We start from the raw sequence: 13,250 nt of genomic DNA on the forward strand, positions 1-13,250 counted from the left end.
AAGAAAACAAAGAATACTAAGGTCAGAGAGTGACAGTTATGGGAGAATGTTGTGTATGGTTCCAGGGGGTAATGTTGTCTATGGTTCCACTGGGATAATGTTGTCTATGGTTCCACTGGGATAATGTTGTCTATGGTTCCACTGGGATAATGTTGTGTATGGTTCCAGGGGATGATGTTGTGTATGGTTCCATGGAATAATGTTGTGTATGGTTCCACTGGGATGATGTTGTGTATGGTTCCAGGAGATGATGTTGTTTATGGTTCCAGGGGATAATGTGGTGTATGGTTCCTTTGGGATAATGTTGTGTATGGTTCCAGGGGATGATGTTGTGTATGGTTCCATGGAATAATGTTGTGTATGGTTCCACTGGGATGATGTTGTGTATGGTTCCAGGGGATAATGTTGTGTATGGTTCCAGGGGATAATGTTGTATATATTTCCAGGTGATGATGTTGTGTATGGTTCCAGGGGATAATGTTGTGTATTGTTCCAGGGGATAATGCTGTGTATTGTTCCAGGGGATAATGTCGTGTATGGTTCCAGGGGATGATGTTGTGTATGGTCCCAGGGGATAATGCTGTGTATTGTTCCAGGGGATAATGCTGGGTATTGTTCCAGAGGATAATGTTGTATATGGTTCCAGGGGATAATATTACGTATGGTTCCAGGGGATAATGCTGTGTATTGTTCCAGAGGATAATGTTGTATATGGTTCCAGGGGATAATGTTGTGTATGGTTCCACTGGGATAATGTTGCATATGGTTCCACTGGGATAATGTTGTGTATGGTTCCAGGGGAGAATGTTGTGTATGGTTCCAGGGGATAATGTTGTATATATTTCCAGGTGATGATGTTGTGTATGGTTCCAGGGGATAATGTTGTATATATTTCCAGGTGATAATGTTGTGTACTGTTCCAGGGGATAATGCTGTACATATTTCCAGGTGATGATGATGTTGTGTATGATTCCAGGGGCTGATGTTGTGTATGTTTCCGGTGGATGATGTTGTGTATGGTTCCAGGGGATGATGTTGTGTATTGTTCCAGGGGATAATGCTGTAAGAGAGTGATGGGACTTTGTATGGTTACAGTCGGAATGTGGTAAAGGAAACACAGAATTGTGACATGCAGGGGAGGCCAGTGTGTTTGTTACATTGACTCCATCCCTTCAATAGTTTAAAGGGACGACATGAGAATTAATCTCCTTCCTGTCCTGTTGAAGGGGTTAGAAACACACAGAGCCCTGTGGCTCTGGTCAAAAGTGATACACTATATAGGGAATAGCTCTGGTACACAGCTCTGGTCTGAGGTCAGTCACAGCAGTGATTTATCTAGGGAGGGGGAATTCTGAAATTATATATTAGTAATTCTGAAATTATATATTAGTAATTATGAAATTATAAAGTTCTAGTGTATCCATTAAGTATGTGTCTATACATTTGTTATATTTGTTTTGTTTAATCCAGCTGTGAAAATAAAGTATCTAAGACGATATGCACAATATATTCTATTTATTCACTTGCTCTGCCCTCTAGATGTCTCTTGCAGTAACAACTAACTCATAGCCATATGCACTTTTCTCAGCTGTGAGTCCACCCCTATACTATCAATCAACTAACTTATCCACTACATGTCAGCCCTTTTAAAGTTATTAGGTCTAGACGGGAGTAGACACAGTCAATCCGTGTTTTCCTCCCAGAGGAGCTCGTAGTTTGTCAAGGTCTAGACTTTACAATATATCATCACAACTGCCTGGCTCACCATGTACAACAACCTAATTGACTTCCATTTAAAATGTAGACAGTTGGGCGAAATTCTGCAATGAGATTTTAATTGCCTCCGGTTTAACACTATTTACTTGTTCTTTGATTGTAAGCACCTGTTTTATAAAAACACCATGGTGAGGCTTTATGGAGACAGTCGCGTTATAGTCCCTTCCCCCTTACCATATGATATACTAAGTCAGGGAAGGAGAGAGAGAGAGAGAGGGGAAAAGAGAGAGATGGTCGGGGGGTTAGACGCAGTCAGTCGGTGCCTCACATTTCCTCCCAGTAGAGTTCATGGTGAAACAGAAGAAAAAATCGCTTTAACTGGAAATGACAATGGAATTGAACTTCTGCATATGTACACTGTCATATCGACGTGAAAATGGGAAGTCCAAATATTTCGCTCTACTTAGAAATGTGTTTAAGTTTAAAAGCCGTGCGTAACTGTTTCCTGGATAATTGTCTCCTTCCATGAGTAAATCAAGCGAGCGTCGTGGTGAGAATATGAGCTATTGGTCTACTATCAAAGCATTATTTTTGTTAACCTCATGCCACGTAAAACCTTTAATAATATCGGGGAAAAAAAAGTCTCCAGTTATCTTAAATAAACTTTATAAAATAGGTGTTCATTTAACGAAGCGCCTCTTGTATTTCAGCACCATGAGAAGGACAGCGCTTCTTTTTTTCTTATTTACCTCCTAGCGCATTTGGATACAGCTGCTACACAGAACACGGCGGTGAGGACAGAGACATATCATTTCGGAAACTACAGCCTTAAAAGTGATTTAATCAAGTTTAATATATGTTCGTCTCTAAAAGGGTACAGCACAGCAGGTGAAGTAAACGTCACTCTCTCCCCGCCCATGAAGCGCCTGTATGAGATATCTGAAGTGAAGCAGGGCTTCCACTCGGGAAGATGACACAGGAGGAGAGGATCATCTCAAGAATTGACACGGAAGCCGATTTCTCACCACGTCCCCATAGTTTCAAGATTACCTTTCTGGAGAGGATATAATCAAATAAGAACATCAATGTTTTTTTTCCCCCCCGAGAAGAGCAGATCATTTTTTAGATTTTTTAAAGTAGAAAGAAGCTAGAAGCTTTGGCGAGAAGTAGAAAAGATAATTCACCAGGGTGAAATATGGAACGTGGATTATTCAACCACCTGTTCTCAGCGAGGACCGCTATGCTCTGTTGTTTCTTCTTATGTAAGTCAAGTAAGTTCGTTTTTATTATGTATTATTTTTGGCTAAGACTTACCTTCTGACGGTATGATAAGGTGAGTCTGAATACAATTTAAGAGAAACGGAGAATTCATGTCGTCGCTGTTCTTTACTTGAACCAAAGGTGTGAAATCATTGCTTGTACCCAAGCCTATAGCCTGATATTGCAGGCATGCCATTGTAAATGTATCCGTTTATTTATCAATCAATTCATTGTCAATATGACCGTTTATTGATGTTACCAAATTGCCTACCTACCACAACCGGTGCTCTCTCTCAGGGCAGTTGATGTATTCTTAAACCACTCGAACTATTTTGGATTTTCACACCTCTTCCATAATTTCCTGCTGTTTGGAATCTAAACTGACTCGGGCTCTTGTACTTCCAGTAGCCTCATTAAATGCCATTAGCACCACATTTCACACGTTTTTTCCCTCATTCATTCAATTGTTTTTATTTATATCGTTAAAGCTTTTACGGGCTACAGTTTAACACCTCCACATTACTCTACATGTGGCAGATAGGCTGCTGTGTCTTGTGACCTTCAAAGTGGAGGAGAAGAAAAGCTGTCAGCTGAATTCTTTCAAGAGCAACACCAAGGTGAGAATGCTGTTCATTGATTACAGCTCGGCATTCAACACCATAGTGGCCTGATCACCAACAATGATGAGACAGCCTATAGGGAGAAGGTCAGTGACCTAGAAGTGTGGTGCCATGACAACAGCCTCTCCCTCAACGTCAGCGAGACAAAGGAGCTGATTGTGGACTACAGGAAACGGATGGCCGAGCACACCCCCATTGATATTGACAGGGCTGCAGTGGAGCAGGTTGAGAGCTTCAAGTTCCTGTGTCCACACCACTAAGGAATTATCATGGTCCACACTCACCAACACAGTCGTGAAGAGGGCACGACAACGCCTCTTCTCCCTCAGAAGGCTGAAAAGATTTGCCCTCAGAGCTTTAAACGTTCTGCAGCTGACCGCAAGGCAATACAGAGGATAGTGCGTATGGCCTAGTACGTCACTGATAAATAGTTAGTCCTGGTAGCTATTTGTCTAACTATTTAACTATCTGCATGGAGTGTTTTTGACTCATCACATATGCTGCTGCTACTGTTTATTATCTATCATGTTGCCTAGTCACTTTACACCTGCCGTTAGGTTATACAGGGCCTTCAGAAACTATTCATACCCCTTGACTTATTCCACATTGTGTTACAGCCTGAATTCAAAATTGATGAAAACCATCTACACACAATACCCCATAATGACATCACAATACCCCATAATGACATCACAATACCCCATAATGACATCACAATACCCCATAATGACAAACTTAAAACATGTTTTTGAGAAATGTTTGCTAATTTATTTTGAATGAAATGAGAAAATGGCAAGTATCTCATTTGCATAAATATTCAACTTCCTGAGTCAATTCATGTTAGTATCACCTTAGGCAGATATTACAGCTGTGAGTCTTTCTGGGTAAGTCTCTAAGAGCTGTGAGTCTTTCTGGGTAAGTCTCGAAGAGCTGTGAGTCTTTCTGGGTAAGTCTCTAAGAGCTGTGAGTCTTTCTGGGTAAGTCTCTAAGAGCTGTGAGTCTTTCTGGGTAAGTCTCTGAGAGCTGTGAGTCTTTCTGGGTCAGTCTCTAAGAGCTGTGAGTCTTTCAGGGTCAGTCTCTAAGAGCTGTGAGTCTTTCTGGGTAAGTCTCTAAGAGCTGTGAGTCTTTCTGGGTCAGTCTCTAAGAGCTGTGAGTCTTTCTGGGTAAGTCTCTGAGAGCTATGAGTCTTTCTGGGTCAGTCTCTAAGAGCTGTGAGTCTTTCTGGGTAAGTCTCTAAGAGCTGTGAGTCTTTCTGGGTAAGTCTCTAAGAGCTGTGAGTCTTTCTGGGTAAGTCTCTGAGAGCTGTGAGTCTTTCTGGGTCAGTCTCTAAGAGCTGTGAGTCTTTCTGGGTCAGTCTCTAAGAGCTGTGAGTCTTTCTGGGTAAGTCTCTAAGAGCTGTGAGTCTTTCTGGGTCAGTCTCTAAGAGCTGTGAGTCTTTCTGGGTAAGTCTCTGAGAGCTATGAGTCTTTCTGGGTCAGTCTCTAAGAGCTGTGAGTCTTTCTGGGTAAGTCTCTAAGAGCTGTGAGTCTTTCTGGGTAAGTCTCTAAGAGCTGTAAGTCTTTCTGGGTAAGTCTCTAAGAGCTGCAAGTCTTTCTGGGTAAGTCTCTAAGAGCTGTGAGTCTTTCTGGGTCAGTCTCTAAGAGCTTTGCACTCCTGGATTGTACAATATTTGGCAATTATTAGATTTTTTTATTATTCAAGCTCTGTTAAATTGGTTGTTGATCATTGCTACAAACAGCCATTTTCATGTCTTGCCATAGATTTTCAAGCTGATGTAAATCAACACAGTAACTTGGCCACTCAGGAACATTCAATGTCATCTTGGTAGTCAACTTCAGTGTAGATTTGGCCTTGTGTTTTAGGTCATTGTCCTGCTGAAAGGTGAATCCCAGTGTCTGGTGGAAAGAAGACTGAACCAGGTTTTCATTTAGGATTTTGACAGTGCTTAGCTCTATTCCGTTTCAGTTTATCCTTAAAAGCTCCCTAGTCCTTGCTGATGACAAGCATACCTATAACATGATGGAGAGTTGTACAATGTGTTGTGTTGGATTTCCCCCAAAACATAATGCTCTCTATTCAGGAAAAACAGTTAATTTCTTTGCCACATGTTTTGCAGTTCTACTTTAGTTCCTTATTGCAAACAGGATGCATGTTTTGGAATATTAAAAAAATGTATATTTACAGGCTTCCTTCTTTTCACTCTGTCAATAAGGTTAGTATTGTGGAGTAACTACAATGTTGACGATCCATCCTCAGTTTTTTCTTATCACAGCCATTAAACTCTGTAACTGTTTTGGCCTTTATGGTGAATTCCCTGCGCTGTTACACCTTCCTCTCCAGCGACTGAAGAAGGACGCCTGTATGTTTGTAGTCACTGGGTGTATTGATACACCATCCCAAAGTGTAATTAATAACTTCATCATGTTCAAAGGGATATTCAATGTCTGTTTTTTTTTTGCCATCTATTAATAGGTAGATGGGTATTGGAGGCATTGGGAAAACCTCCCTTATCTTTGTGGTTGAATCTGCGTTTGATATTCACAGCTCGTCGGAGGGACCTTACAGATAATTGTAATGTGTTGGGGTACAGAGATGAGGTAGTCATTCAAAATATCATGTTAAACACTATTATTACACACAGACAGAGTCCATGCAACTTATTATGTGAAATTGTTAGTTTGCTACAACAAAAGGGGTTGAATACATATTGAAAACATAATTCCACTTGTACATTATGTGGTAATAGGTGTAGGCCAGTTAATCCATTTTAAATTCAAGCTGTAACACAACAAAATGTGGAAAAAGTCAAGGGGTGTGAATACTGTCTGAAGGCCCTGCATCTACCTCAATTACCTCGTGCTGCTGCACATCGACTCAGTACTGGCCGCAACCGGCCGCAACCGGGAGGCCTATGGGGTAGTGCACAATTGACCCAGCGTCGTCCGAGTTATGGGAAGGTTTGCCCGGCAGGGATGTTCTTGTCCCATCACGCACTAGCGACTCCTGTGGCAAGCTGGGCGCAATGCACGCTGACACGGTCGCCAGGTGAACGGTGTTTCCTCCGACTCATTGGTGCAGCTGGCTTCCGGGTTGGATGGGCATTGTGTCAAAAAGCAGTGCGGCTTGGCTGGGTTGTGTTTCGGGGGACCCACGGCTCTCGACCTTTGCCTCTCCCGAGTCCATACTGGAGTTGCAGCAACGAGACAAGACTGTAACTACCAATTGGATTCCCCCGAGAACTGGGGAGAAAAAAGGGTAAAAAAAAACGCGTTATAAAATTAAAAGAAAGCATTTCACTGTTAGTCTACACCTGTTGTTTTACGAAGCATGTGACAACTAAAATGTGATTACATTTGAAGAGCATATTTGGCCGGAAAAGTTGCTGACTCGTTCAGGCAGGGAGGCACTCTGGGATACTTTCTGAAACATCACACATGAACTGTCTGGCCCCTAGGCAGTAAACACCTTGAACTGTCCGGCCCCTGGTACTACACACCTTGAACTGTCCTGCCCCTGGTACTACAGACCTTGAACTGTCCGGCCCCTGATGCTACACACCTTGAACTCTCCAGGCCCTGATGCCACACACCTTGAACTCTCCAGGCCCTGATGCTACACACCTTGAACTCTCCGGGCCCTGATGCTACACAACTTGAACTCTCCGGGCCCTGATGCTACACAACTTGAACTGTCCGGGCCCTGATGCTACACAACTTGAACTGTCCGGGCCCTGATGCTACACACCTTGAACTGTCTGGGCCCTGATGCTACACAACTTGAACTGTCCGGGCCCTGATGCTACACACCTTGAACTGTCCGGGCCCTGATGCTACACAACTTGAACTCCCCGGGCCCTGATGCTACACAACTTGAACTGTCCGGGCCCTGGTACTACACAACTTACCAAGCTATTTGGGCAGTGTCCAAGATCCCAAAAGATCCAAGCCTGAGGAGGAATGGAGGTGTCATCTCTTCTCCTCTCTGGTCTCCATTGACAGGTGGCACTTTGATCTCCAGCGCTCGAGGGCTTTTTGTCAACCCCGTGCATCTTGTCTCCGCTAGTCTCTGCCTCGTGCTGGTCCTACTCCAGACCGGACGGACAAACGCGCAATCACAGCGGAGCTTCAAGTGTGCACGTAATTAAAGTGTGATGTGATGCAATGTGATTCACCAGAATCAGACCATTACTACTGCTACTACACCTTCATTATAGTAGACCAGGGATCATCGACTATCACTTCCAGTACTCCATAATAGTAGACCAGGGATCATCAACTATCACTTCCAGTACTCCATAATAGTAGACCAGGGATCATCAACTATAACTTCCAGTACTCCCTATTAGTAGACCAGGGATCATCAACTATAACTTCCAGTACTCCCTATTAGTAGACCAGGGATCATCAACTATAACTTCCAGTACTCCCTAATAGTAGACCAGGGATCGTCAACTATCACTTCCAGTACTCCATTATAGTAGACCAGGGATCGTCAACTATCACTTCCAGTACTCCATTATAGTAGACCAGGGATCGTCAACTATCACTTCCAGTACTCCATTATAGTAGACCAGGGATCGTCAACTAAGACTGCTGAACAGTTAATCAAGTGGTTACCCTGACAATTAACATTGACCCCCTTTTAATTACTTATGTATCTTGTTTTGCACTGACTCTTTATGCACACTGACTGGACTCTACCCACACACTGACTGACTGGACTCTACCCACACACTGACTGGACTCTACCCACACACTGACTGGACTCTACCCACACACTGACTGACTAGACTCTACCCACATACTGACTGGACTCTACCCACACTGACTGGACTCTACCCACACACTGACTGGACTCTACCCACCCACACTGACTGGACTCTACCCACACACTGACTGGACTCTACCCACCCACACTGACTGGACTCTACCCACACTGACTGGACTCTACCCACACACTGACTGGACTCTACCCACACTGACTGGACTCTACCCACACTGACTGGACTCTACCCACACTGACTGGACTCTACCCACACTGACTGGACTCTACCCACACACTGACTGGACTCTACCAACACACACTGACTGGACTCTACCCACACACTGACTGGACTCTACCCACCCACACTGACTGGACTCTACCCACACTGACTGGACTCTACCCACACACTGACTGGACTCTACCCACACTGACTGGACTCTACCCACACTGACTGGACTCTACCCACACTGACTGGACTCTACCCACACTGACTGGACTCTACCCACACACTGACTGGACTCTACCCACACACTGACTGGACTCTACCCACACTGACTGGACTCTACTCACACTGACTGGACTCTACCCACACACTGACTGGACTCTACCAACACACACTGACTGGACTCTACCCACACACTGACTGGACTCTACCCACACTGACTGGACTCTACCCACACTGACTGGACTCTACCCACACACTGACTGGACTCTACCCACACTGACTGGACTCTACCCACACACTGACTGGACTCTACCAACACACACTGACTGGACTCTACCCACACACTGACTGGACTCTACCCACACACTGACCGGACTCTACCCACACACTGACTGTACTCTACACACACACTGACTGGACTCTACCCACACTGACTGGACTCTACCCACACTGACTGGACTCTACCCACACTGACTGGACTCTACCCACACTGACTGGACTCTACCCACACACTGACTGGACTCTACCCACACACTGACTGGACTCTACCCACACACTGACTGGACTCTACCCACACTGACTGGACTCTACCCACACACTGACTGTACTCTACCCACCCACACTGACTGGACTCTACCCACACACTGACTGGACTCTACCCACACACTGACTGGACTCTACCCACACTGACTGGACTCTACCCACACTGACTGGACTCTACCCACACACTGACTGGACTCTACCCACACACTGACCGGACTCTACCCACACACTGGCTGTAATCGCTGCCAAAGGTGCTTCAACAAAGTACTGAGTAAAGGGTCTGAAAACTTACAGTATGTCAATGTCATTTCAGTTTTTTAGTTTTATAAATTTGCTAAAATTTTAAAAAAAATAATAGTGTTTTTGCTTTGCCATTATGGGGTATTGTGTGTAGATTGATGATGAAAAAAATGTTTTAATCAATTTCAGAATAAGGCTGTAATGTAACAAAATGGGTACACCTTGGATATTGATCTCAGTCCTGGTACTCCTTGGATATTGACCCAGTACTGGTACTCCTTGGGTATTGACTCAGTACTGGTACTCCTTGGATATTGACTCAGTACTGGTACTCCTTGTATATTGACTCAATACTGGTACTCCTTGTCTATTGACTCAGTCCTGGTACTCCTTGGATATTGACCCAGTACTGGTACTCCTTGGGTATTGACTCAGTACTGGTACTCCTTGGATATTGACTCAGTACTGGTACTCCTTGGGTATTGACCCAGTACTGGTACTCCTTGGATATTGACTCAGTCCTGGTACTCCTTGTATATTGACTCAGTCCTAGTACTCCTTGGATATTGACTCAATACTGGTACTCCTTGTCTATTGTCTCAGTCCTGGTACTCCTTGTATATTGACTCAGTCCTGGTACTCCTTGGATATTGACTCAGTACTGGTACTCCTTGGATATTGACCCAGTATTGGTACTCCTTGTATATTGACTCAGTCCTGGTACTCCTTGGATATTGACTCAGTACTGGTACTCCTTGGATATTGACTCAGTCATGGTACTCCTTGGATATTGACTCAGTCCTGGTACTCCTTGTGTATTGACTCAGTACTGGTACTTCTTGTCCTTTGACTGAGTCCTGGTACTCCTTGGATATTGACTCAATACTGGTACTCCTTGTATATTGACTCAATACTGGTACTCCTTGGGTATTGACTCAGTACTGGTACTCCTTGGATATTGACCCAGTACTGGTACTCCTTGGGTATTGACTCAGTACTGGTACTCCTTGGGTATTGACCCAGTACTGGTACTCCTTGGATATTGACTCAGTCCTGGTACTCCTTGTATATTGACTCAGTCCTGGTACTCCTTGGATATTGACTCAATACTGGTACTCCTTGTCTATTGTCTCAGTCCTGGTACTCCTTGTATATTGACTCAGTCCTGGTACTCCTTGGATATTGACTCAGTACTGGTACTCCTTGGATATTGACTCAGTCATGGTACTCCTTGGATATTGACTCAGTCCTGGTACTCCTTGGATATTGACTCAGTACTGGTACTTCTTGTCCTTTGACTGAGTCCTGGTACTCCTTGGATATTGACTCAGTCCTGGTACTCCTTGTATATTGACTCAATACTGGTACTCCTTGTATATTGACTCAGTACTGGTACTCCTTGTCCTTTGACTCAGTCCTGGTACTCCTTGTATATTGACTCAATACTGGTACTCCTTGGATTTTGAATCAATACTGGTACTCCTTGGGTATTGACTCAGTCCTGGTACTCCTTGGGTATTGACTCAGTCCTGGTACTCCTTGGATATTGACTCAGTCCTGGTAATCCTTGGGTATTGACCCAGTACTGGTACTCCTTGGATATTGAACTCAGTCCTGGTACTCCTTGGATATTGACTCAGTCCTGGTACTCCTTGGATATTGACTCAGTCCTGGTACTCCTTGGATATTGAACTCAGTACTGGTACTCCTTGTATATTGACTCAGTACTGGTACTCCTTGTATATTGAACTCAGTCCTGGTACTCCTTGGATATTGACCCAGTCCTGGTACTCCTTGGGTATTGACTCAGTCCTGGTACTCCTTGGATATTGAACTCAGTCCTGGTACTCCTTGGATATTGACTCAGTACTGGTACTCCTTGGACATTGACTCAGTACTGGTACTCCTTGGATATTGACTCAGTACTGGTACTCCTTGGATATTGACTCAGTACTGGTACTCCTTGTATATAGCCTTGTTATTGTGTTTATTGTGTTGCTATTTCATTTGTCTTAGTTTTTAATGCTGAACTGTCGGGAATGTGCTTGTAAGTAACCATTTCACTGTTCAGTCTACAACTGTTGTATTTGGTGCATGTGACCAATAACATTTGATTTGATTTAATATTGAGTTAACCCCCCACACACACACACTTTTTGTGCTCAGAACAGCCTCAGTTCGTCGGGACATGGACTCTACAAAGCACTCCACAGGGATGCTGACCCCTTAATGACTCCAATGATTGTGGACCATTCTGGATGAGCACAGGAAACTGTTTGCGCATGAAAAACCCAGCAGCATTGCAGTTCTTGACACAAACCGGTACACCTGGCACCTACTACCATACCCTGTTAAAAGGCACTTAAAACTTTTGTCTTGCCCATTCACCCTCTGAATGGCGCACCTACACACTCCATGTCTCAGTTTTCTCAAAGCTTAAAAATCCTTCTTTAACCCGTCTCCTCCCCTCCATCTACACTGATTGAAGTGGATTTAACGCCAAGGTGACATCGATAAGGGATCATAGCTTTCGTCCTAAAATGTATATATTTCTTGATTCCATTATTTTTCTTTTAGATGCGTGTGTGTGTGTGTTGTTAATTGTTAGATACTACTGCACTGTTGGAGCTAGGAAGACAAGCATTTAGTTAGATACTACTGCGCTGTTGGAGCTAGGAAGACAAGCATTTAGTTAGATACTACTGCACTGTTGGAGCTAGGAACACAAGCATTTAGTTAGATACTACTGCACTGTTGGAGCTAGGAAGACAAGCATTTAGTTAGATACTACTGCACTGTTGGAGCTAGGAACACAAGCATTTAGTTAGATACTACTGCACTGTTGGAGCTAGGAACACAAGCATTTAGTTAGATACTACTGCACTGTTGGAGCTAGGAAGACAAGCATTTAGTTAGATACTACTGCACTGTTGGAGCTAGGAACACAAGCATTTAGTTAGATACTACTGCACTGTTGGAGCTAGGAACACAAGCATTTAGTTAGATACTACTGCACTGTTGGAGCTAGGAACACAAGCATTTAGTTAGATACCACTGCACTGTTGGAGCTAGGAAGACAAGCATTTAGTTAGATACTACTGCACTGTTGGAGCTAGGAACACAAGCATTTAGTTAGATACTACTGCACTGTTGGAGCTAGGAAGACAAGCATTTCTCTACATGATTTGAAGGGGATCATATCTTTCACCTGGATTCACCTAGTCGGTCTATGTCATGGAAGGAGCAGGTGTTCTTAATGTTTTGTCCACTCAGTGTATGTCTAGCTCAGCTCGGGGGTGTCACTCAGTAAACTCAGTCAGGTGTTATGCCATAAGGCCATGTCAGTTCAGGAAGATATTTGTTCATATTCACTGAATTCACATTGAGTTGAATAGAGAACATTAAATGGTTTATGTTTTAGAGTCTGTGTCATCCTGAATGACAGCTTGCTGGCAGCTTAGTGTATGAGGTTGGACCCACAACCCCTTCTGACTGAGACGGATGGATTAACTCATAGCTCAGACACAAATGGAACCCTATTCCCTACATAGTGCATTACTTTAGACCAGAGCCCTATTCCCTATATAGTGCACTACTTTAGACCAGAGCACTATTCCCTATGTAGTGCACTAGTTTTGACCAGAGCCCTGTGGATAATAGCT

General features: G+C 43.8%; 1 protein-coding gene across 1 annotated transcript in view; it reads left to right on the plus strand.

Moving 5' to 3' along the window:
- Window positions 1-2,069: 2,069 nt before the first annotated feature.
- LOC110529268 (neuronal acetylcholine receptor subunit alpha-4) overlaps window positions 2,070-13,250 on the plus strand; it is a 59,317-nt gene continuing 48,136 nt past the window's right edge. The window contains exon 1 of the mRNA XM_036984590.1: window positions 2,070-2,987. Within this exon, the coding sequence (XP_036840485.1) occupies window positions 2,912-2,987 (76 nt within the window). The 5' untranslated portion in view covers window positions 2,070-2,911. The remainder of the gene's footprint in view (window positions 2,988-13,250) is intronic.

The sequence above is a fragment of the Oncorhynchus mykiss genome, chromosome 8 (assembly GCF_013265735.2).
Source record: "Oncorhynchus mykiss isolate Arlee chromosome 8, USDA_OmykA_1.1, whole genome shotgun sequence".
In the NCBI taxonomy this organism is placed as follows: domain Eukaryota; kingdom Metazoa; phylum Chordata; class Actinopteri; order Salmoniformes; family Salmonidae; genus Oncorhynchus; species Oncorhynchus mykiss.